Source organism: Gouania willdenowi, unplaced genomic scaffold (genome assembly GCF_900634775.1).
Source record: "Gouania willdenowi unplaced genomic scaffold, fGouWil2.1 scaffold_257_arrow_ctg1, whole genome shotgun sequence".
In the NCBI taxonomy this organism is placed as follows: Eukaryota; Metazoa; Chordata; class Actinopteri; order Blenniiformes; family Gobiesocidae; genus Gouania; species Gouania willdenowi.
The window spans coordinates 6,137-30,935 of NW_021145014.1; the positions used below are offsets into that span (position 1 = coordinate 6,137).

The window sequence follows — 24,799 nt, forward strand, 5'->3', positions numbered from 1 at the left end:
AGAAATGGGAGAAATGTAGCAGAAATGCATTAAAAGCAAGAAAAATATGGCAAGAAAAAGTGATGAAAATAGGTTAAAATATGGTGAGTTTGGTGTAGTTGTAGAAAAATGGTAAAAAATGAGGTCCTGACCCCTAGGTTGAAAACCCCTGGTCTATATTAGTACGTTTGATTACCTGGTATTCATGTGCTCCCTCTCTTTCTCTCTTTGTTCTTCTAATCTTTTCTTCTGCAGCATCTTTTCACGTTGCTCCTTTTCCAGAGCAGCTTTGCGAAAATACTGAAAGACGTCTTTGGACGACTTGATGGGAGATGACACGATCGACTCCTCCATTAGTTTTGCCCACGACTTAGCGTTTTTCAGCACAATGTCCTAAACACACAAAGCGACACTTATCAAACACCTGTTAGGGCTTTAAATCAAACAGCAGTGACTCAGTAAATATGTATTACAGTAGTCCCTCGTTTATCGCAGTGGTGACGTTCTAAAAATAACCCGCAATAGGCGAAAAGTAGTCAGCTTTATTTTTTACTGTTATTATACATGTTTTAAGGCTGTAAAACCCCTCACCACACACTTTATACACTTTTCTCAGACAGGAATGAACATTTCTCTCTTGTTTAAACTCTCTCAAAGTTCAAACCTTCATAGATTTTAAAACATAAACCTGTTTTCAAACATACAACACTTCAGAATCAGACATTGATGCTGAACACATTCAGAGTCTTTGTTGACGACGACATCATATAACACAGACACTGGTCTGTTCACCCATTCAACCATGGAGTAGAAGCTGTGTGTGACCACCTGGAGCTGTAGGACACGCCCCTTATAACCAGGACAGGACTAGGAAGGATTAGGTGTGGAGGAGAATCAGTGAGGAGGTGGTAGTAGCAGGTAAAAGTTCTCTCTGTAGCACTGAGCTACCATAGCATTAGCCGCTAATCATACAGGCTTTTTTCACTGGTGGTTTATGTTTATGAGAGGAGAAAAAGGAGCACAGCTGAAGGTGAAACGCGTTATAGCGAGGGACGACTGTATTTTGAAACATTTCCAACCTTTTTGGGACTCTGTGGTTTTTCATCAGAAGCTGGTTCACTCTCAGCGTTTACGCCGTGCACACGAGTCCCATGACTTTCACCTTTGGATGATGAGGTCGGACTATCTTTAAGAGGAGACAGAACAGGTTCCTGTACAAAACAGATGGATATTAGCATTAATAATGATAGTAAAACAAGAAAAGGAAACAATGACCTATTAACCTCCTTAATTCCATTTTACAATCACATTTATTCACACATTTGTTTGTCTTTAAGTTTTAAACGTCTAACAATGCAGAGCCATGTGAGCTATTGATTTATGGATGGTTTGTTGACTGTAAATCAAACCTTACGGGCCTGTACTATAAAGCTGGATCAGTGTATCCTGGATCATTATATCCTGATATCTGAGTTAGCTTCAGCTAACCAAACATTCTCCATCACAGAGCAGCTGTACTATGAAGCAGGATATAAACACGTTCACTAGCCCAGGTGATTTCCGCCTGGCTACGTGAGCACGCCTGTGACTGGGGGCGGAGTTAGCAGTGTCAGACCAATCACAGAGAAACTGTGGAGAGCAACTTATGCCACTATTGAGGAATAATTATTTACAAATATGAAGAATTAAAATCCATAATTCAGACCAAAAACTAGTTTCTGAGTAAAAGCAGAAAGAAAAGAACACAGGCAGATGATTGATGTGTGTTATTACATAACTTAGTGAGATGATATAATATTAATTGATAGAGAATAAACAGAAAGTGTGTGAGTAAATATGAATTAATTGTAACATCTAAATGTCACGGTTTGGTATAATTACAGTAGTAACATTACGGTACTATAATTATTGCAATATTGTAGAAGACACACAGTTAGCAGCAATGTTAACAACAAGAATAATGACCATTGAGAAATTGTCTGTTCACTATTTTTGACAGGATTTGTTTTCCTACTTTTAGATGTATAACATTATGAACTAAATACTGTCTATTAACAGATACAGATTCTTTAGCTAAAGGTCAATTATTCTAATGGGATCAGGAACTCTAAAGCACAAGTAGAGAAACAGTCTAACAATACATTAAATAATATTAATTAACAAAAACAGCCAAGGAAATTAAAGTTGTGCAAACTGTCTTATTTTGTGTTTAGATTCATTTTCATTCACCAAAAAATGGTGGAAAATTGGTAAAATGGGATTTTAAAATCACAGAAATTAGTTAAAAGTTGCAAATTAGAGTGGACAAAAACAGACAGAAAAAGTGGTAAAAAGGTTTTGAAGTGTCAATATTGGAACAATTAGTTTAAACTGGCAAATAATGGGCATGAAATATGATGAAAAGAGGTTCAAAGTGACAATAATGTGTCAACATGTGTGACATTAGGTGTAAAAGTGGTGGAATAGGTTTATAAGTGCTGAACATGTCTGGAAAGTGTAAGAAAATGTGCAGAAAAGTCATTGAAATGTTGATGTAGAAGTGTCAGAAATGGGAGAAATGTAGCAAAAATACATTAAAAGGAGCAAAAATATGGCAAGAAAAAGTGATGAAAACAGGTTAAAATATGGTGAGTTTGGTGAAGTTGTAGAAAAAGGGTAAAAATAAGCAAAAATGGGCTGAAATTGTCCAGCAAATATTATTAGTTTCTTTAAGGCATCTGGTGACCTCCACCCAGTGTCTCGTGACCCCAAATGGAGTCCTGATCATTAGGTTGAGAACCCCTGTATTAAAGCTCAGACCTCGTCTGTGTCTCTGATGCTGCGTTCATACAGATCAGCCTACATCATGAGGTGGACAATATCTATATTTTATACTATCTCACAGGACTGAGGCTCTCAGTGTCACCACAGAATACATGAATAAATGAATGTTACCATGGTGATTTAGCCCAGAAAGAAGTTAAGCAGCGTGGTAATATAGCATATAGCACACATGGAATAAAACCAGGAAGTTAGCGTGATAAGAGGAAATCCAGCTTCATAGTACAGGCCCTTAGAGTCAGGTGGTTTCTTCTTTACATTCTCAGGATATCATGACAAGTGAATTAATTATTAGAACAGGTCAGTTAGTCTGGACTTAAAATAACGTCTCATATTAATCTTCCATTCAAACCATTTCAGGTTAAATTCCAATATTTATTATAAACTGATCTAAACCCATCCAATGGATCTTTGTATAATATATGTATATATATATATATATAGTTTCCAGCATCAGTCTGGTATCTTACTGTCCTGCTTTAGCATCTATTAAATCAGTGGCTAACCTTTACCCAGGCTCTTTATTATTGGCCTTATTTTTACAACCCTGCTGTAACCTGGCCAACCGTGACATCATCTGTACCAACAACAACAGAAAAATAAACTATTGGGCAGCTTTGTAAAGTGAATTAAAATATTTTCAAAAGAACTAAACAATACAATAAAGATAAAATGTGAGGAAAAAAAAAACAATAATTTGGATCCAAACATACCTGAAATGCAACAGAAGCAAAGTCAAACTTAATGAAGGGAGATGATATGGGAGACAGAAGATCAGGGAAATCTGAGAAAGAGCAAAAATCATCATCAAATCACTTTGAAATGAGTCACAAATGTTCTTTACAATGACACAAAAACAAGGAAAGGCTCAGGATGGATGAGATGTTTGCCTCATGGAGGAACATAAAGGATCATTCCATGACATTTCAACTAATGGCCCACTTTGGTCTAAAAACATTCAGAAATGTTCCCTAATTATTCAGTATCACTGTATATGTTTAGTTTGATCTGATCAATAATTTGAGATATTGACAATTTAGTGAGGAGGGTATTGTTGTATATTGTGGTGATTAGTGGCCTCATACGGACACCTTTTATACATAAGGGTGCAGTGCATGTATCTGCGGCTAGGGGCTGTTGGAGAGTGCGTGTAAAAATAAAGCACCAATGAATAAGTCTGACGTGGTCTCCCGTGTCTACTATTGATCTGGTCGTATAAGTTGATGGAATACTTCCAAGATACAATAAAGTGGCGAAGAGGATAAACGGTATCAGTGGGTGTCCTGTACTCGTTGGGAGGAAGACTTGGACCCAACTGGAGAGAATTTTTTTTTTTGGCTTTTTTTGCCGTGAGTGTTGGAGGTTAGCAGGCAAGCTAACTAGTTTCTCCGCAGCTGGGCAGCACGTTAAAGCAGCCGTGAGTACTGTGAATGAAATGGAATAGTTTCTACCTAATGATTAAGCTGAAATGGCTGGGATGATCGGTAATATTGGCCCATATGAAGAGAATATGGAGCAGTAGAGCGCTTATATAGAGCATTTTGATTGCTTTGTGGAGGCAAACGGCATTGGAAATGATAAGCTTGTGCCGACGTGTTTGAGCAGAGTCGGGCCGAAGACTTTCAATTTGCTTTGGTGCCTTGTTGAGCCGGAAAAACCCGTGAACAAGAGTTACAGTAGCATAGTGGCTACCCTTGCAGCTCATTTCTCACCAAAGCCTCTGTTAATTGCAGAACGTTTTCGTTTCCATAAAAGAGACCAAGAAGAAGGGGAGTCTGTAACAGTGTTTGTGGCTGCATTAAGGAAGCTAGCTGAACATTGTGAGTTTAATAATGTGCTGAATGACACCATCAGAGACAGACTCGTGTGTGGGCTCAGGAGTGAAGCAGCACAGAAGCGTTTTCTAACAGAGAGTGCGCTTACCTTGGAAAAAGCTATAGAAATCAGTGTGTCCATGGAGTTAGCTGCCAAAGAATCTCATCAGTTAAATTCAAGTGCAAAACTCCACAAGGTTTCAACAGAAGAAAAGGGAGCACAGAGCAAACGTTACCGATGTGATAAAAATTGACATTTTGCAGCAGAGTGCTGGAGAAAGAACATTATTTGCAGGAAATGTGGAAAAAGGGGGCATATTGAACGTGCCTGCAAAAGTAAAGGAGCTGATAAAAAACAAAGCATAGCAACCAAAAACCAAAGAACAGATTTAAAAAAAGACAATCTGTACATAACATGCAGGAAAGTCACGCTACTGCTACAGACAGCAGCTCATCAGATGAGGCAGCGGTGTATGTTTTGTCAGTTAAGGGAGGACCAGGAGGATACTGGGTTACTCCACTGCTGAACGGACAGCCAGTGTGCATGAAAATCGACACAGGTTCAGCAGTCTCCCTGGTGTCAGAGACTATTTACAAAGAGTCTTTGCAACACCGACCCTTGCAACCATCCAGCCTCATCCTGAAAACCTATACTGGGGAAATTGTTCCAACAAAAGGGCTCATCAATGTCACAGTTCAGGTGAATGGCCAAATAGCTAAGCAACCACTATATGTGGTAAAAGGAAACTTCCCTTCGCTTTTGGGTCGCTCATGGCTCGAGGAAATTACACTGGAATGACCATCAATCCGCATGCTGTGCTTAGGTGACATGAGCTTGTCAGCTATTCTCAACAAACATGCTGAAGTATTCAAGGAGGGACTGGGGAGCATGAAGAACATCACTTTCAAACTGAACATTAAGACTGACAGCAAATCAAAGTTTTTCAAAGCAAGACCAGTTCCCTATGCAATAAAACCCAAAGTTGAAGCAGAGTTGGACTCCTTGGTTAAGAACAAAGTTTTGGGGCCTGTCAGCTAGAGTGACTGGGCCACCCCAATTGTGCCCGTCATGAAAAAGGATGAGTCTGTGAGGATATGTGGGGATTTCAAAGTAACCACAAACCCTGTACTGGAAGCTGAACAGTACCCACTGCCCCACATTGATGATTTGTTTGCTGGCTTGGCAGGAGGAAAAAAAATTCAGCAAGATTGACCTCAACCAAGCCTACCTCCAGATGCATGTGGATAAAGAATCAAGAGAACTTCTCACGATAATCACCCACAAGGGCCTCTATCGTTACTGCAGACTAACATTTGGCATAACATCAGCTTCAGCTGTTTTCCAGCGTGCTATGGATCAGATATTGAGCGGACTACCTGGAGTTCAATGCTATTTGAACGACATACTTGTCACTGGAAAAACGAAGGAAGAGCATCTAAATAACCTAGATGCCACACTGCAGCGACTGGGAGACTACGGACTCAGGGTTCGCAAATCCAAATGTGAATTTTTTCAGTATTTGGGACACAGGATTGACTCTGCGGGCCTGCATAAGGCTCCATCCAAAGTCAAGGCAATTATAGACACACCAATGCCTCAAAATGTGAGTCAGTTGCGTTCTTATCTTGGGCTCCTTTACTATTATGGGAAGTTAATCCCTAATTTGTCCTCTCTACTTGACATTAAATACCGTAAGTCGGAGTTGCATGCTAATGCTGACGGCCTCTCCAGGCTGCCTCTTCCAGTGAACCTTGGCAAGGCACAGCAGGCAGACATTTTCTATTTCAGGCAGGTGGAGGACGCCCCCATTACATCTGATCAAGTGCAACATATTCGCTCTTCTCCTTAATACCCCTCTACTAATGGATTATCAGAGAGATTTGTTCGGAGTATGAAAGATGCTTTGAAGGCTTCACAGGGACAGGGCTCCCTTCATCAGCGGCTGAACAGTTTTCTGCTATGCTACAAGAATGTCTCTCACTCAACCACAAAAGAGGCTCCTGCTGTACTTCTCATGAAGAGACTGCTACGCACCAGCCTCGACCTTCTGAAACCACCAAGAACCAAAGACACTGTAGTACAAAAGCAAAAAGCCCAGGTTGAGAGATGTGAACTAAGAGCAAAGAGAAGGATTTTCCACACAGGTGATCCCGTTCTTGCACGCAACTATACTAGCGGTTCAAAATGGACTTCTGCTGCAGTCATCGCGCAGACTGGTCCGGTGTCTTACACCGTTCGGACCTGTGAGGACATTGTTTGGAGGAGACACGCGGACCAACTGCTTGCCGGAGTTACAGCTCCAAAGGAAACTCCACCCGTGGTTTGTGTTGATCCTTTCCAACATGTCAGCCCAACCCAACCTGCTCGCACCTTGGATACAAATTCTGGTGTGAAACTGGCTCTTTCCGAATCAATTCCGATAGTTCCAGAGACTAAACCGTCTACATCCCCTGCATCAACACCTGTTCCTGACAACGCCAGTGGGGGTATGCCGGATAGTACTGCCACCCGCTGTTATCCGCAGAGAGAACGACGGTCTCCCAAACGCCTTAATCTGTAGTTGACATACCCGGAGACATGGGGCAGAATAATCCCCAGGGTTATGTCAGGGTCTGAGTAGTCCACCTCATCCCCTTAGAAAAAGGACTGATATGTGATTAATGTTTGTTATAACGACGTATTGGGACATAGTTCAACACTGTGTATTTGTCGTTACATACTTTATAGTTACAACTTAGCATTGTTATCTCTGTACACTCAGTGACATAATGCACTAGTTTGTTTTGTAACGGTACCATAATACACCCTCTGAGATCGAATTTATTTGTTTTGTTTTTATGGGTGTAGCTGTTCATTAGGTGGGGAGGAGCATGTTGTATATTGTGGTTATTAGTGGCCTCATACGGACACCTTTTGTACATAAGGGTGCAGTACATCTATCTGCGGCTAGGGGCGCATCTGTTGGAGTGTGTGTGTAAAAATAAAGCACCAACGAATAAGTCTGACGTGGTCTCCTGTGTCTACTAATACTTCCAAGATACAATAGGTATGTGTCCTTATTGATCTTCCATTATGTCAGGAACTCCATCACATAGAAAGGTAAATATGGTATAGTAAGCTCCACCTACTCTCTCAGAATATAAATAGATCTGCTATACATCTGGTGGACATGTCAGCTCCTCTAAATAGTCACAAAGTCAGTGTGTGTTTGGGTCTGGAACATGTTTGGGTCTTCAGTAAACTACCTCAGCTCAGGGTTTGAAATTAGGAAAATATTATGGAGGCAATTGTGGCCCCCGTAGTCTAAAGAATGGAGGCATTTTTAAAATAATTGGGGGCCATGGAAAAACATGTAGTTCGAGCTTGGATACTTTTATAGATATACACAGTAGCTTCTGCCAACGCAAAGAAATGAAAAGCACAGCCTTTCTTTTTCAGAGAGAAGTTTGCAGTAGTACAGTATCTATTAAAGAAAGCTCTTATTTAGCTCTTAAATATTACACAAAACAAAACCTTAAAAACAGAATTATAATAAAAGTTTATTAGACCTAACCCTAACCCAACCTAAAGTGTAAACAGGTTCCATACAAATATAAATTAAATGGAATAAATCAACACTAGTTAATGTGATTCAATAATAACAATAACACATTAAAAAAGCTACAAAATCTGCTGACTCAGAGCTATTCTTCATGAGCTGATATTTTATACCATATATTTGTGCATGTGGGTCACTCTATTAGTGTTATTATATGCAATGCATTTATTTCCTCATTTATAATGAAATGATTTTCTTAAAAAACCTAACTCCTAACTTTTACTGTTGCTGAATGTGGTTTGTTTTATATCTGATAATGAGTTACAGAAAGTTAGGATTTCCTCTGTGTAGATGAATCAACAGAAATACCTGGAGGAGAGAAAGTGGCTCCATGCTGAGGTTGTTTGTGTGGTGCTACCAGGGATTGTTCTGGAACATTCCCACAAACATTTACCACATTCTCACTGTCCACCTCCTGTTTGACATAAGTCACAATTAACTTCACAATTACAGATAATAAAGAACAAATGTTACAAGAGACAGGGAGAGTGAACTTACCTTTTTCATAACCTTTTTGCTTTGGTCTTTAATGTTCATCTTTTGTTTGAACACTGAAAAACATGCACATATTTATCTATTATTTAATTTAATTACTTCTCTTGAAAAAGAGATTCTTCATCTCAATAATACTCTCCTGGTTAAAAAAAGGTGATACTTTAAACTCTATAGAACTCGATCAGACTGGGTTGCTTAGTGAACAAAAGTCACTGTGAGGGTTTATGTCCTACCACCACATACAAACATGGACAGATTGACTTAATCACTTTCCATAACTCAAGGAAAATGAGTGATTACAGCAAGAGCTGAAATTTAAAAAAAAAAAAGTTTTTTTAAACAGTTTAAAGAAAATTAGTGCTTGAAAAATTCCAATAGTCATATGTTTGATCATGTAAATAAGTGGTTCTCAACCTTTTCCTCTCACATCCCCCAAAATAAAAGATCAGAGAGCGGGGACCCCCAGTGTAGGTGAAAGTGGTTGAACACAGACATGAACGTTAAAGAAATTTTTGTTTTAATCAGAAATTAAAATGAAATAAATCAAAAAAAGAAATAAAATGGATTAAAAGTGACCAAAAATGGTGAAAAGGTGAAAAAATGGGATTTTAAAAACCACAGAAATGAGTTAAAAGTTGTAAATTAGAGCTGGCAAAAACGGAGAGAAAAAGGTGTCAATATGGGAACAATTAGTTTAAACTGGCAAATAGTGGGCGTGGCAAATAATGAATGTGTTTAAACTGACAAAAATAAACATGAAATATGATGAAAAGAAGTTAAAAGTGACAATAATGGGTCAATATGTGACATTAGGTGGAAAAGGTTTATAAGTGCTGGTCAAGTCAAAATGTGCAGAAATGAGAATTGTCAGAAATAGGAGAAATGTAGTAACAGGTTAAAATATGACAAGTTTGTTGTAGTAGCAGAAAAAATTGTAAAAATAAGCAAAAATGGGCTCAAATAATTTAAAAAAGGCATCTAGCGACCCCCTCCCAGTATCTAGCAAACCCAAAGGGGGTCGTGACCCCAAGGTTGAGAACCCCTGATGTACACTAGTGCTTTAAAAGGTTCTTGACATCACTAAAGATGCTGAGTCACCTCAGAAAAGGGCGGAGCAGCATGTTGAAGTCGAGCAGCTTTATGTTACTAAACATTATTTTTAAAGATTTAGAAATGACCTTGCTGGACACGCCCACTAAATATTTACATCATCATTTCTTATTCGCCTTTGCATCCTTTAAGCCAGGGCTGGCAAACTCATTTTAGTTCAGGGGCCAAATATGGACCAGTTTGATCAATAGTGGGCCACAGATTTTATGCAGGAAAACGAGATATTTCAATATCATTGGGCCATAGAATTTTACATACTGTATACATAAAATACAAAACATGTAAGGAACCAACATACAAGTGATAAATGACAGATATCAGTCCCAACAGGATCTTCACTTTAAATTTCCTAGATTTTGTGACCAATTTCTATCTAATTAAGGGAAATATGTAATATTTTGAGGAAAATTTAAGGACTTTGTAAGAATTTAGTTTTTTTTCAACTGCTTAACATTAAAAATGACTTCAATCATGTGATATAAACACCAGTAAAACTGTGAGCACCTGCAAATATTGTTGAGTTTCATTCACACAATGATTCCTTCGTCATTTTTACTTCCTCCTGCTGGACAAATTGGATGATCCAAAGGGCCTGATTTGGCCCCCGGGCCATGAGTTTGACACGTGTTTTAACAGGGTTCTTACAGCTTCAGTCAAATTAAATTCAAGACTTTTTGTTGCCATTTTTAAATTAAATTTAAGAGCAACTTGTTTTTGTTTTCGTCCAGTGTCTTGGACAGACGTACAACAGGCCAAAGTAAACACACAAAAATACACAAAATGACAGTAAAATACACAAAAAATAGACTAAAATAATCTAAATCACTCCAAAAACACAAGATGACTACAAAAACAGCCAGAAATCTATAAAACGACAAAAATACAAAAAATAAAAACCATTAAAAAAAAAATATTTGTTGGACAGGTAATTTTTGTTGTTCACATTTTCCCATATTTATAAATTTATTTTTTTTAAAAGAATGTTACTATTTATTTTGAAACATGGGTCTATTTTAAATCATAAAATCATAGTTTTTAATGTGTTAAATTTTAAGACTTTTGAAAAATTGATTTAAGACATTTTAATGACAATTAAGGACTTATTTTTAGATTCATGAATTTAATGCCTTTTAAGACATTTTAAGGATCTGCAGGAACCTTTTTTAAGCTCATGTATAGTGTAAACCCATCAATCTGTCCACATTTTCAAACCCCTGTTGTACCTTTTACAAGGAGAAAGAAAAAGGAAAACACCGTCAGTGCAGAAGGATAGGAACATTTGGGCCCGTGTGAAGACTGGAAGGCACCGTAAAAGATGAGGGAGAGGAAAGAGAAGAACAAAGCTGCTGACCTGGCTCAGAGGAGCTACAATTACTACTGTTAATGTTACTGTCACAGCTGGATGATGATGATGATGATGGTGATAGAGTGGAGCTATCACTGAGGTGTGGCAGCCAGCTGCCGTCAGGGGAGGCCATGACTAACAGTCAGCCCAAGATCAATATTAAAATATGGAATTAACAGCTTTAAAAAATAAAATAAATATGTACCTTACAAAAGGAAGCAAGCATGTAAAACAATATAACCATAAGTATTTACCCTGTGGTTTGTTTTTTCCATGTCGGAGATGCTCCTTATGGACACCATGAAGGTTCCTCCAGTCCTTTGATTTCTCCTTCTTTATTCCTTCACTGGACTTCATCACATTTTTCTCTGTAAAAAAACTTACTTTAATAAAGTATAGAGCCTTAAATGATATATACTGTATATATAATTATAGATATTAGTGGGGGGAATTGACATCCTCTACCACAGAGTGGTCGACTGTCACTACAATCATTTATCACTGACTTTGTTCATTTGTCACTCATGGATTTATTCATTTTGGTTCTGAACCCTGTCTGAGTGTCAGTGTGGATTGGAGACACTGTCTGCTCCACTAGGACCATTGTCCCTGCTAGCTGCTACATGTTTAGCATTGAGGTGCTAGCTGCTACATGTTTAGCGTTGAGGTGCAAGCTGCTAAATGTTAGCAGTGAGGTGCTAGCTGCTACATGTTAGCAGTGAGGTGCTAGCTGCTACATGTTAGCATTGAGGTGCTAGCTGCTACCTGTTAGCATTGAGGTGCTAGATGCTACATGTTAGCATTGAGGTGCTAGCAGCTACATGTTAGCATTGAGGTGCTAGCAGCTACATGTTAACATTGAGATGCTAACTGCTACATGTTAGCATTGAGGAACTAGCTGCTACATGTTTAGCATTGAGAAGCTAGTTGCTACATGTTTAGCATTGAGGTGCTAGCTGCTACATGTTAGAATTGAGGTACTAGCTGCTACATGTTAGCATTGAGGTACTAGCTGCTACATGTTAGCATTGAGGTACTAGCTGCTACATGTTAGCATTGAGGTGCTATTGCACTTTTCCAGTTTGTTCTGTCAGATCTATCCGGATTCCAAGACACTTACTGTTTGCCTTCTTGTAGCATTTCTTCAGAGTTGCTGCGACAAAGCCCTGCAGCGCTCTCAGTGTGGAGTTGTGGAGCGTTTCCAAGTCCACTTCAAACTCCTCCAAACTTGAATCATGCAGAGACAACTCCCTGGAATAAATGATGTTCACCAACTTTTCCAGTTTGTCACCAGGCATCTTGTCAATGTCCAGTTTGAGCTGCTTCTTCTCGTGGTTGGTCATGGGAGACGATGGACTGGGCTCGTTGCATTTTGTACTGGTTGTTGTGTCGAGTCTACAGTGGACAGAAGGAGTTTTTTAAAATGTTTATTCACATCATTTATTCACACAACTTTTTTTCGGCCAATTTACTTTGATGTCCTGACATATTTCGACTGACAACTGTCAGTCTTCCTCAGAGGCATCTGCTGAACACTTTGATGTGTCCGTATGACTTATTTCTGGGTGTGGCCAACTTGACAGTTGTGTCAGGCTGGCCACATCCCCTGTCACCCGATTGGTGTCTGGAGAAGATACCATTGGGCGACAGGGGGTGTCCACAAAGGACACATCAAAGGAGATTAGTAGATCAAAGTTAACTTGTTGAAAAAAGTTGTCTGAATAAATGAAACCGTAACATTTTATTCTAAAAGAAGACAAAATGAATTTTCTGGAATTATTAAAGAAGCACACTTACAAAGAGACGCTGCACTTTGTTGACTTTTCAGGAAGAGGTTTGGATTTTGAAGGTTTTAACTTCAGTTGGCTATCCTTTCGTCTTTTTGCCTTTTTCATCTTTTCCTTCTTGGGTTTGGGTGGAGGCTCCTTGGAGAGTTTTTTTAGCTCATAACTGACAGCTTTTAACTGAAGGGAAAGGAATGTCTTAATGGAGTTATCAAGTATCAAGTGTTTGTTACCAACCTGTTCCTCGAGCTCGGCCAGCTGAGTGGAAAATTTATCCGATGATCCTTTCTCCTCTGAGGTGGTGTTGATGTCACAACTTAAAGTGGACAGACTTCCAACTCCGGTTCCTGCTCTTTTGCTGATCGACAGCTGGGATATGGAACGACTCTCTGGGTCTCGGGGAACCTTTGAAAAACGTGCCTCGAAAACTTCCTTTTGACAACAAATGCATGATGTAGCATTAAGAAGTCATGTCGAAACAATAATTGTATGGAGGTAAATTTGTGTCTTAAATCAAAAAAAATTACTTCAATAAAATAAAATAAATCACTTCAATAAAAAAAATTCAAAGAAAAGTGTTGAAATGCAAAAAAATTGAGACCCAAAAAACACTTTTTTCTTTCATTTAAGTAAAAAAAAAAAAGTTTGAAGCTCTTTTATTTTGATTGAATACTTTTGAAACAAGTAGGGCGGAGGCTTTCCCATTGGTCAGACATGTCTGAATGACAAGTCTGTACCAATGGTGTTTGACAAAACATTCTCTCTCGACTACAACAAAATGGCCCAAATACAAAAAAGATGACTTCAATTTAATTTTTTTTTTGCATTTGAACCCTTTTTCTTTATTTGAGTGCAAAAGTTTTTTTGATTGAATAATAGACACAAATCTACCTCCATGCAACTGTAAACCATGTCAAGAAAAGTTATCATATTACATTGTAGCTTTAGATTTTGAATAAATGAGTGAAAAGTCACACCTGAAGTTTTCTGGCCATGTAGACCACCATATGTGAGGGTGGGTTGTATTTGTAACAGTTGGAGAACATTAGTCTCACATCGGCACTAAAGTCTTTGGCGTTTGCGTACTCCTGCTGATCCATCTTTTCCTGAGGAAAATCAACACAACAGACTGATACGTCACCGGGTATCTGGTTTGACAAGTCAGAGATATGGCTGCGTCGGTAGGAGCCTCCTCAATCGATACCAATATTCCATGAATCCTAAGATGAACAGGTTCTAGTGACATGGGACCGGGTATCACGAGACGAGCAATCCGTTGATGAGTGCGTCCCTAAAACAACGTGAGAGCCATGACTGCAATGTTATCTTTAACTTCTATGGACAACTCGGCCCCTATTGTGCTTGAGCTAAGTATATTACGGCATTAATAACCCGTTTTATCACTAAAAGATTATGTTCGTACAATCTTGTGGACTGAAAGCTAAGACGTCGGGTTTTTTGTTTTTATGTATAAATTTTTTTCCCAACCATAAAAAGTTTGTTTTTTTTGGGCCCATGTCTAAAAATGGTTTAGCTTGGTCACATCCTCAGTGGAGAAACCAGGGTTACGAGGCGTTTCTGGTTTTAGATCTTCAGACACCCTCACCTGGGTGTGATCAGTCCCCAGCTTGTGACCAAGCAGCATGCTACGCCATGGAACCCCCCTCTTGATCCACAACCACCTGGAAGCCTTCTCAGCTGTTTTTGGTGGCTTTCCTTTCCTGCAACCCTCTGATACCAAGAAGCCTGAGATCTTGGTGCAGGGACTGCTCTGGAAATCCCCTGCAGCCCACCTCATTGGGTTCACAGCAGGCCCTCCATTCTCCCTGCAGGACTCAACAAGCTCAGCACTTTGCCTTCTTCCACTTATGGGCCTCCTCGATTTGCACTTCCCAGGGGACCGTTAGTTCAAAGAGCACCACTTGCCTGGAGGAGTCAGATGTTAAAACTATGTCTGGCCTAAGTGCAGATGTGGCAATGTGCTCTGGAAACTTCAGTTGTCTCCAACAGCAGCTGCCAGTCACGAGCAGAGGTCCTTCTTTTGCTGTCGGATGCTGCTGCTTCAGAGACCTCAGCTCCTTCCTGAGATGAGTTTTTGATCTCACGTCTGTTGGGTGCTGTTACGCTGTTTTTTTGCACATCAGCCGGAGGCGCTAGTCAACTGCCACCCTAGATGACGTACTAAGAACTGCATCCACATTTTCTTTAAATTGGCGCCAATCAGATCCTCGGTGTGCAGCAGGCCATAGGACCCGTCAATGTTCTGGTGAAATGCTGGGTGGGTCAGACAGGGCTCGGAGGTTCTGGACACTGTGGGGTGACTCCAGGTGCTGCTTCTCCGCAGTCTCACCAGGGCCAGTGCTGAGCACTGACTGTGCGTTGCTCAACTTGCCTATTTCTAGTGCAGCTCATCCTGGTCTGGTGGATCTTCAGACCTCACCACAAAAACAGGATGCATTTATCGTGGATGCGTTCATAATTACTGCCAGAAAATCAGTCTGATTGAGAGTTTGAAAATAGTTTAAAGAAGAGTTTCATGCTGAAAATGGTATCGGCATGTTAATAATCAGGAGTTTCCGATACCAATCCAGCCTTCTAGTGCCGTATCGGGACCCCTCCCTAAACTAGTATCGTATCGGCACAACATTATGTCGTACACTGCAATGAATCACATCATTCCCACACTGTATGAAATTGCATCGTTTGCGTGCGCCATCAACTGCATCAAATCAAATCATCTGTACACTGCACCGAATCGAATCATTCGCACACGGCATCGTGTCATTTGCACACTACATCGAATTGTATCGTTTTCCCACCGTGTCGAATCGTATCATTTTTACACTGTATCGAATCCAATATTTCGCAAACGACATCGAAACTTTTGCACACTGCATCGAATCATATTGTTTATCGTTTGTACACTGTATCGAATTGTATCATTTTGCACACTGCATCGAATCATTTTTTTTTTCAAATATAGCTCCTCAGGCGCCGCAAAATGGCTGCCGATATGAAACAACATTTATACATGACGAATAAAGGCTTAAAGCCCAGTTTAATTTTTTTAATTTAATATATCGTTGTTGAATTGAATTGTAACTGGTGTATCTAGATGCGTCTCGAATCGTCTATCCCAAACAGATGTACAGCCCTAGTAAACGTGTGTCAGTGTGTCTGTGGGGAGTGGTCTAACCTTGATGGTGCCCAGGTCCATGGGCTTTTTGATGATGTGGTGATAATCTGGCAGACCCAGAGCGACTGCGTCGACTGGCGTGTAGAAGGGCCAGGCGTATTGACAGTGCCTCTTGGAGAACAACTCCTTCAGGATGTTGCTGCAGCACCTCAGAGACTCTGGTGTTCTGGCTCTTTTGGTCCCGGTGAAGGGCAGTTCTTTACTTGGTCGTTTGATGGGTCTTCCACTTTCTGTGAAACAATCCTCCACTGGTGACGTCTTCCTGCTGGTGACGCCCGAGTCGTCACGCTTCCTCTTCAAATTTTTGTTAATGTTATTCTGTAATCCAATCTGTGAAGTGAGAATGATATACTGTAGATATTGGTCCTCCATAGAGAAGCATTGAAATCTGACATTTTAAAAGCAGATTTCCTACCATTAAACTTCTCACTGGTGCATCAGTTTGTGTGGTGGAGCGCTGAAGTGCTTGAATCTGAGGAATGTCAGGAGGCGTGACCGTCACTCTCTGCTCCACAACCACCTCTGACACCAGAGATCTCTGTGAAGAACCTACAACACAGAACCATCATCAGTGCAGTTCTTTAATAATACACTTAGAGAGGTCAGAGAATTTACAGATTAGGTCAAGTTCAATGTGTGGTGGTACATTCACGAGAACTGTTCTTAAAGGGATCCTCCACTGTTTTCATTTTTGAAATGTACTTATTAGAAAATCTATGACCAACAAAAGACCATTTTTTTTGCACCATATTCATTTGATTAAGTTATAAAAATGGGACTACTTTACAGTTTAAGAGCATGGCTGATAATAATCGACTGATGAAGACACAAATCCTGAGGATAGAAGTGAGTAATCATGGACTGGTGAAGGACACCCACCCAACAGAACTAACTTCGGCCACCAGAGCATGTCAGCGCACTGTTTAAAGGAGAATAAAGGTCCCTTAGGAAAGTGGGTGCTTCTGAATATTCCCTTCCATCTCCTTTCCTTAACACTGGAAGTGTTTAAGTAGTGGCCATGATAAGGAGCATTCCAATTCTCCAAAAGCTAAGGAAAGGAGGCTCAATGATTCCTTTATAACCTCCTTTAGCCTAGGAAACACTGATGCATCCTCTACCAAAAGGGAACAAATAATGCTGACCCACAATTAATTGCGGCGACAACATTTAAAGGGACCCACTCATCTGAGTGTTCACGGAAACTCGTGACTGAAAAGGGAATGCAGATCATGCAAGTTACCAATGCAATATTATGGCTTAAACAACTTTAAATAATCTAAAACCCATATCTGAACTATGACTGCTATGCCGATGTTGTAAAACAGTATATTCTCTGTTTGTATTAATTATCTATTCACGTTAAAAATAACATAACCATTTGCTACAGTCACAGATGCTGTTAAACTAGACACACTCTTCAGTGAGAAGAGGAATACAGCAAAGCAAGGCTGGCCACTGTTTGGTCTTAGCAACTTCAAAGCACATAAAGTCTACATGTCAGTGTTTAACTGACATTAGACACTGCGGTTCTAGGAAAAGTGATCAGAGTACCCTCTTTCCCTTTGAGTTACATTTAAACCTTGTCATATTTGAGATTAAATCAGTGGTTAGAGGCACAGGAGAAAATGGTAGAAATGAGCTTTTAGTCCATTTTAGGAAATGTAGAGTTTTTTTCACAACAGTAGACATCACTAACCTTATTAATTTTTTATTATTAATACTAGTACAGTGTCCGTCAGAAGTATGTATTCATGTGGGAGCTTGAGAAGAGTTGTCAATTATGGCCAAATGAGTATGTGTTTGAGGGTTGGATGTACATACTCTGTAGTGTTATAAAGGGGTTTATTTGTGGGTGCAAAGTAAAAAAGCGTGTGCTATTTCCCTGGTTTAATTCTATGAAACATGCGCATGATAAATTGATAAAGTTTGCACCAATGCAGAGGTTTAGGTAGAATCTGATAAGACAAAAATGTGTACAAACAAAATTATTTCTGCATTTCTTAGTGCTAGGGTGATTATCTCGTGTGTGCGCGCGCGGAGAAGATGATCACTGAACTGGAAAGTGACTGCACATGAACATGCATTACCACTATACTGGTTATAAACCATATAGCTGTTAAATGATCTAAAAAAATCTCCAAAATGATCTAAAAATCAGGGTGAATGTTTCACTCCAATAGAAAACAATGGGATGTTTACAGGCAGTGGGGCCGTGTGACATCATCAATCACATGATTTCAAGATGGTGGAACACAGACTCTAAAACTGTAAACTAGTCACATTTTGAATTAAAAGGTAATTAAATTATTATGGTGCATAATGTGTTTTTTAGACTAACTGTAGATCTACTAACATTTCAAAGATGGGGCCCTATAATACCGGTTATTTTTTTCCAAATTCCGTTGTTTTTTTACCTTAATTCTGTGTTTTTCACTTAAATTTTTTGAATTTGTTTCTAGAAATATTTATAACTTTTTAAAGAATAAAATAGTTTGTATCTGTGAGGAAACAATAAATAAAAAAACTAATAATTAAACAAAAAGATATGTCAAAAATAAAGTAAGATACAATTAAAAGGGAGATATCAGTTGTAGTGACATGAATTATTCTGACTCCTTTTTAATTATTTATATGTCATAAAATGTATGTGAATAGCATTATTGTCGCCCAATTTCCTCTCAGGGATCAATGATTTACTGAATCTGAGCAAGTTTATTGATTAAGTTTTGATCAACTTAGTTTAAATTAACCTAATTTAAATCGATTAAGTCCATCCGCAATTCTGCTAACGCAGATTTTATAGGGCCCTACAAATATTTTAAGGACACATTTGTGTGGAGGATCCCTTTAATCATTATCAAATTTAACCACACACAAAATAATGGATACTTTTTAAGATCAAATATTTTGTCATTTAGTTGTACAAAAAAACCAAATCTCTGTATTAAAAGAAAATCTAAATTACAATACAAAAAAAATTAAATGACAGCTAGCAATTTAAATTGGTCATTTTAAACTTTAAAGGTCCCATGTCATGCTATTTTTCACCCAACGTAACTGAAACTGAATTTCCCCTCGGGGACTAATAAAGTATAATCAATCTCCATTTGTTCTAAGAACCCCAAAAACATAGTATTTGAGTTTTATTTTCCCAAACTCACCTGTTTTCTGGAGTTTTAGCCTTTGAAAAGTCACTTTCTGATCAACTCTACCCAAACAGGCTGATGTGAGGCAGACTTATGCATATTCATGAGTGGGCGTGTCTATAGACGGGACACTGACTTCCCTGCCTGTCTCGCTCTGTTACGAGGGGGAACAATAATCATCAAGGCAAATGTATTTTCTGCCAAAAAACTGCACATTACAGTAAAACACAGCTATTTAAGCTGCTATTGAGTGAGTCCGTCTCACCACACGGTGACGTAGGGCCAGAGGACGGTCCACCCTCCTCCCACCCAGTTGACATGATAGCGACAACACGTATCAACAGCCTTCGATGTGCAGCAGTGATGGACTGTGGAAGCACTGTGCGAAGGACGCTGACATGCTCACCTTTGTGGGCGTGTCTGTTTACATGTCAATCTTGGCAGAGAGCTTCCTGGAGGTGTGGCTTCTCCAACTCAGTGCCACGTCAATTTTGTCATTAAAGTAGGAACGCGTCATCAAATTGTAGCGAGGTGTTTGGGCTCGCCCTGCAGTAAGAAAGGAGCAAATCACCCTCTAACTAACGATTGAGGGAATCGATGAAAAAAAACACTTTGGGCATGTGTATGAAGCCCTAATAGACCTTTATCATGTTTAAAGCACAGAAACGTTAATTTAGCTTAACATGGGCCCTTTAAAAGGTTCAGGTTCTAGATATGAATGTTAAGGTACTTGAATGAGTCTTTTTCTTCTTCTTCTTCACTGGTTCCCCTTTCGTCAGTTCTGTGGCCACATCTTCCTTTGGCATGTGGGACAATTTCTGCAAAAAGAGCTTCTCCAGAGTCTGTGCCATCACAACAATATCATCTCCAGGCTGTGGAGAAAATAAGAAGTGAAAAAACTAAAAGGGTGCAAGAGTTAATGCCCTGAGCAGTGAATGCATCATGAAAAGCACACATTCCTTTGTTTTTATTATGCTGATCACCAGCAAACACTAAACAGTTTGTTCTACTAACACATGAAATAATAAATACAACAAGGCCTTAGCATAAATATTTACTGCCTTTACAAAGCATGTCCCCCAATCAAATATGTTTAACATCTCACGAGGACGACACTAGCCTCATAAAGAGGTGGTTCTCAACTTTTTCAAAATAAAGGTCCCAGAGAGTGGGGACCCCCACTGTATCTGAAGGTGGTTGAACACAGACATGAACATTGAAGAACAGTCATGTGGAGACAGGACCATCTATAAGGGGGAATAAAGGGGAGAGTATTTTGGGGTCCATCCATAAAGTCAGTAAAATGATGGTCTATTGTTCTATGAATCTGTGATAACCACATTTATTTATTCATCTGAATAATATCCACTGTTATCCATTAACGTTTATTATTATTATTATTATAGTCATCTTCAAGATGGAAATCCTGGTTTTAATCACTAATAAAATGGTTCAAAGTGACCAAAAATGGTGAAAAAAGTGGTGAAATGGGATTTGTGGCATTGGTCGATCCCGTTACATCTCAGAAGCTAAGCAGGTCTGGTCCTGGTCAGTAGATGATGGAGATCACTAGTATTCCAGGGGAGACAGTGGGGTGTCAGTCACCCCAGTGGTATCTGCCATTGTTCACTTGGACAAGGCACTTCACCCACATTGCCTAGTATGAATGTAGTGTGTGAGTGAGTGTTGGTGGTGGTGGGAGGGGCCGACAGCGCACTTTGGCAGCCTCACTTCCATCAGTCTGCCCCAAGTCAGCTGTGGCTACAATAGTAGCTTACCACCACTAAGTGTGAAGTGAAAGACTAATGTCATAATTCTGTAAAGTGCTTTGAATAGGGATGTAACGATTAATCGTAAGGCAGTTAAAAATCGATTCATAGGTATCACGGTTGATATCGATTTTCTGAAAATTGAATCGCAGTACTTTTTTTAACCAGCAGAGGCGCTATCCACAAGTGTAGGCGGCGGGCGGAGTCTGCTAATACTTTCTTTCTGGCTGCCTTCTACTCTTAAATATGTTAATAAATGATTCATTACCCCTTTAGTACCGAAAGAATATCTGTAATATTACTTGAATATCTGTAAAAGTCACGTTTTTCTATTAGCTCTGTCTGCTAGCATAGCTTCTCTTCTTCCCTGCAAGATATCTGCATGCCAACCGACCACTGTGTTACCAGCGCCCTCTGCTGGTCCAAACAAATATGACGTTAATCAACGTAATCACGGTTTGTTTTTTCTAAAGTCCAATTGTTGAGGCACAAAATACATTTTCAGTTGCACTTTTAAAAAGAAAAAGAACTATTATGCAGTTTTGCATTGTTTATTATAGAACCAGAATTTAAATTAATAGGCTTCATTTTCATTTCTATTATTCCTTTATTTATTTCATTCAAGATTTATTTTTTAGTTAAATTGCATTGTTTTGAATAGTTTATCATCGATTCTTTTGACAATGAAATATAAAAGGAAAATAATACAGTATTTTCTAGTTTTTTTCCCGAAAAAAAAATTTGTCTACAGTCCCATTTTGTAAAATAAATCGTGAGAGAATCGTATCGTGAACCCAGTATCATGAATTGAATCGTATCGGGAGTTGAGTGAATCGTTACATCCCTAGCTTTGAATGTCTATGAGAAAGCACTACATAAAATTGATGCATTAATATTAATAAAGACCACAGAAATTGGTTAAAAGTTGTAAATTAGAGTGGACAAAAACAGACAGAAAAAGTGGTAAAAAAGGTTCAAAGTGTCAATATTTGAACAATTAGTTTAACCACATTCATGATTTATCATGCTCATTATTTGCTAGTTTAAATTGGCAAAAACAAGCATGAAATATGGTGAAAAGAGTACTGTAAGGCCTAACGTAACCTCGTACCCGGTTGTAGACGTAGCAGTTGTTGAACATGGTGTTAAAGTCCTTTAAGCAGTCCAGTGTTTGGCAGTAGTATCTGCTTTGCAGACGCTTCCTTATGGTGCCCAGATCCATCGGGTTTTTAATGATTGTGTAATAATCCTGAGAAACAACAAACAAGGAAATGCACTGAGGATCCTACGGAAGAGGATTAAAACCACTGGGGAAAAAAACAACACAAACCAGATCCAGTTGTGGAAGAAAAAAAATAATTCACAATTGTAAAACACTATTTAAAATCACTGGGTTTTTAGTCTTGATTTTTTAATGTCTCAATCTTTTTTTGTATAAATTTTTCTTTCTTGGTATTTTTTGTTTATATTTCATTTTTATCCGTTACTGTTTCGGGATGCCAGCAAGCTCCTCCCACGCACACCACAGGTGGAGGCGGGCAGCGGTTTTCTGAGTGACTGGAAGAAGAAACTAGTGAGAATGACCGAATTTGAGGATTTTCTGCGTGAGCGAGGGGTTCCTGAGGAATGTGTGTGGGAGGAGCTTGCAGGCGTCCCGAAATAGTAACAACAAAAAAAAAAGACTGAAAAACAAAATCAAGACAAAAACTAAATAATTGATAAGACTAAAAAAAAAAATAAAAAAATGAAAATTATTTATTTTAAATAAAAATTAAGACAAAAAAAATAAGACAAAAAAAAAAGAACTGAGAAAAAAGTAAAGACAATTTTTTTAAATAAAAATTGAGACAAAAAAGACTAAAAAACTAAATCAAGACTAAAAAATAAACATTTAAAATAATAATTTTTTTCTTCGTACTACTGATGTGTTTTTGAACTTGTGACATCATCAGGTTGTCACTACTTACTGGGATACACAGAGCCTTTGCATCGACCGGCTGGTGAAAAGGCCATGAATGCGGGTGCCTCCATAACGCTTTCATCACCACATCCTCCAGATACTGAAGCTGAGTGTTCACATGACCAGTGTTGGCCTCAGCAGGAGGGGCGTTGGATGGCACGAACGGACCTACTTTCACATCTGACATGGTCGTGGAGTGTAGAGACCACCGGGGGGGGAAACTGAGGTAGAACTTCAGGCTTACCACGCGCTCTCCTACATGTGCAGAGGGAGACATTACTTCATTATCCATAAAAAAAGAATTAAATACCTGCCATTAATTACACCTGTGATGAGAAAGCACAAATTAAAAGTAAAGTCATTCAATAAGTCCTCAATAACTGGAGTAGCCTCGTCACCATGTTCATGCATTAGGACACAGATTTATGTAGGGTTAAGGTTAGCACTAGCACCCTGCATGCCTGCAGATGCGGTTCGGGCTGGCTCCAGCTTGGGCGGTGCCCCGCGGGGCCGGGGTCTGCGCCACGCTGCATACCAGTATGGTGGTCTGGCTGGGCCCTTGAGGAGGGTCCTGACTTTAAAATAACTGAGGCTCACAGGGCTCTACACTAACTTTCTCAGTTGGTCGCACCAGCACAGAATTTGGTCGCATCCCTTTTTTACTTTTTTTTGAGAGGGGGGGGGGGGGGGGGGGGGTGGAGTGTCCAGCATAGACATACATGCTGATGAATAGTTGACTAAACTGGTGTACCGCAGTTTTGTATTAAGTAAAGATTGACAATGACTCAAGATATTAAGTTTTTCTGCAACAAGTAGTGGCTGAATTAACAGGTCATTTATTTTATATCATTTTAAAAGAAGACGTAACAATTGTTTTTTAAATAACAGCAAAGCATAACATGTTACATGTATTATGTTTTTTTTTTTTTTTTTTTTTTTTTTTACAGAAATGTTGTACTTGAATTAAGTTAACATTAACATAACCAACTTAGCATCTGCATTGTTTCACCCCATGAATTAAATTAGGTCCAGCTCTGATAGTGGGGTCTCCTAACCCTCTTCCCCTGGTCAGGGGTCTGTAACCTTTACTCTACAAGGAACCATTTAACCTCATCTCACCTGGATTAAAGTCCTCCTGGAGCCATAAATACCTTCTCTAGGAAGACAATACAGTGGATTATATTATATACAGTTAATATTATATAGAATAATGTTTGATATATTAACTGTCGTGAGACAGGTTAGTTTTACCCTACTGATGATGTGTTGTTGCAATAGTAATCATATATATATATATTATATATAGGGCCTCAGAATGTGATTTCTTAACCCAGAACATTTCATTCACACAAACAAACACGATTACAAAAAGCATAAAGTCAGGAAATCTGACCACTAAATATTAAAGTAACCATTTGAGGCGATGCACCTGTCGTCGTTTATAACCGGTATTAAGATTCATAAATGTGCTGCAAAAAGTTACTTCCTTTTAGTTGTGAGTTTTGTTAAAGTATTAGTTACTTTAAATTGAACACGTACTGTGGAGCGACTATATATATGAGCCTCGCCTAGGTTGTTGTGGTAAGTATTAGCATTTAGTGTTAGCTAGCTCGGGCTAATAACGTGTGTTCCGGTGAATAATGGTGATTAGTGGTGATTAATGGTGACCAACGGATGCAGCAGCCGTGATGTCACTACACAGAGCCTGAGATGTGTCAGTCTTACCGCATTAGCGTCATTAGCCTCTGAGACCCGACGGGGTCCGTCATCTACGTCCATTTA

At 39.1% G+C, this 24,799-nt stretch overlaps 1 protein-coding gene across 1 annotated transcript; it reads right to left on the reverse strand.

The window, feature by feature from the left end:
- Positions 1-250: 250 nt before the first annotated feature.
- On the reverse strand, positions 251-24,799 carry LOC114459073 (bromodomain testis-specific protein-like). Its single transcript, XM_028441437.1, has 15 exons — positions 24,743-24,799; positions 23,025-23,272; positions 22,169-22,306; positions 20,019-20,160; positions 16,558-16,691; positions 16,143-16,472; positions 13,924-14,052; positions 13,184-13,378; positions 12,960-13,126; positions 12,283-12,557; positions 11,417-11,530; positions 8,711-8,763; positions 8,607-8,627; positions 1,059-1,165; positions 251-372 (listed from the first exon to the last, which is right to left on the reverse strand). Exons 2-14 carry the CDS (start codon positions 23,202-23,204, stop codon positions 1,109-1,111), a joined length of 1,935 nt encoding a protein of 644 aa, XP_028297238.1. The 5' UTR covers positions 23,205-23,272; positions 24,743-24,799; the 3' UTR covers positions 251-372; positions 1,059-1,108.

Excerpts from the sequence above, each read along its gene's own strand:
- LOC114459073 (XM_028441437.1), bottom strand. The coding sequence starts at position 23,204 with ATGTCAGATGTGAAAGTAGGTCCGTTCGTGCCATCCAACGCCCCTCCT. Across the intron at positions 16,692-20,018 it reads GAAGAAAAAGACTCATTCAA|GTTCTTCACAGAGATCTCTG; the intron begins GTACCTTAACAT and ends TCTGTGTTGTAG. Across the intron at positions 13,379-13,923 it reads ACATGGCCAGAAAACTTCAG|GAAGTTTTCGAGGCACGTTT; the intron begins GTGTGACTTTTC and ends TGTTGTCAAAAG.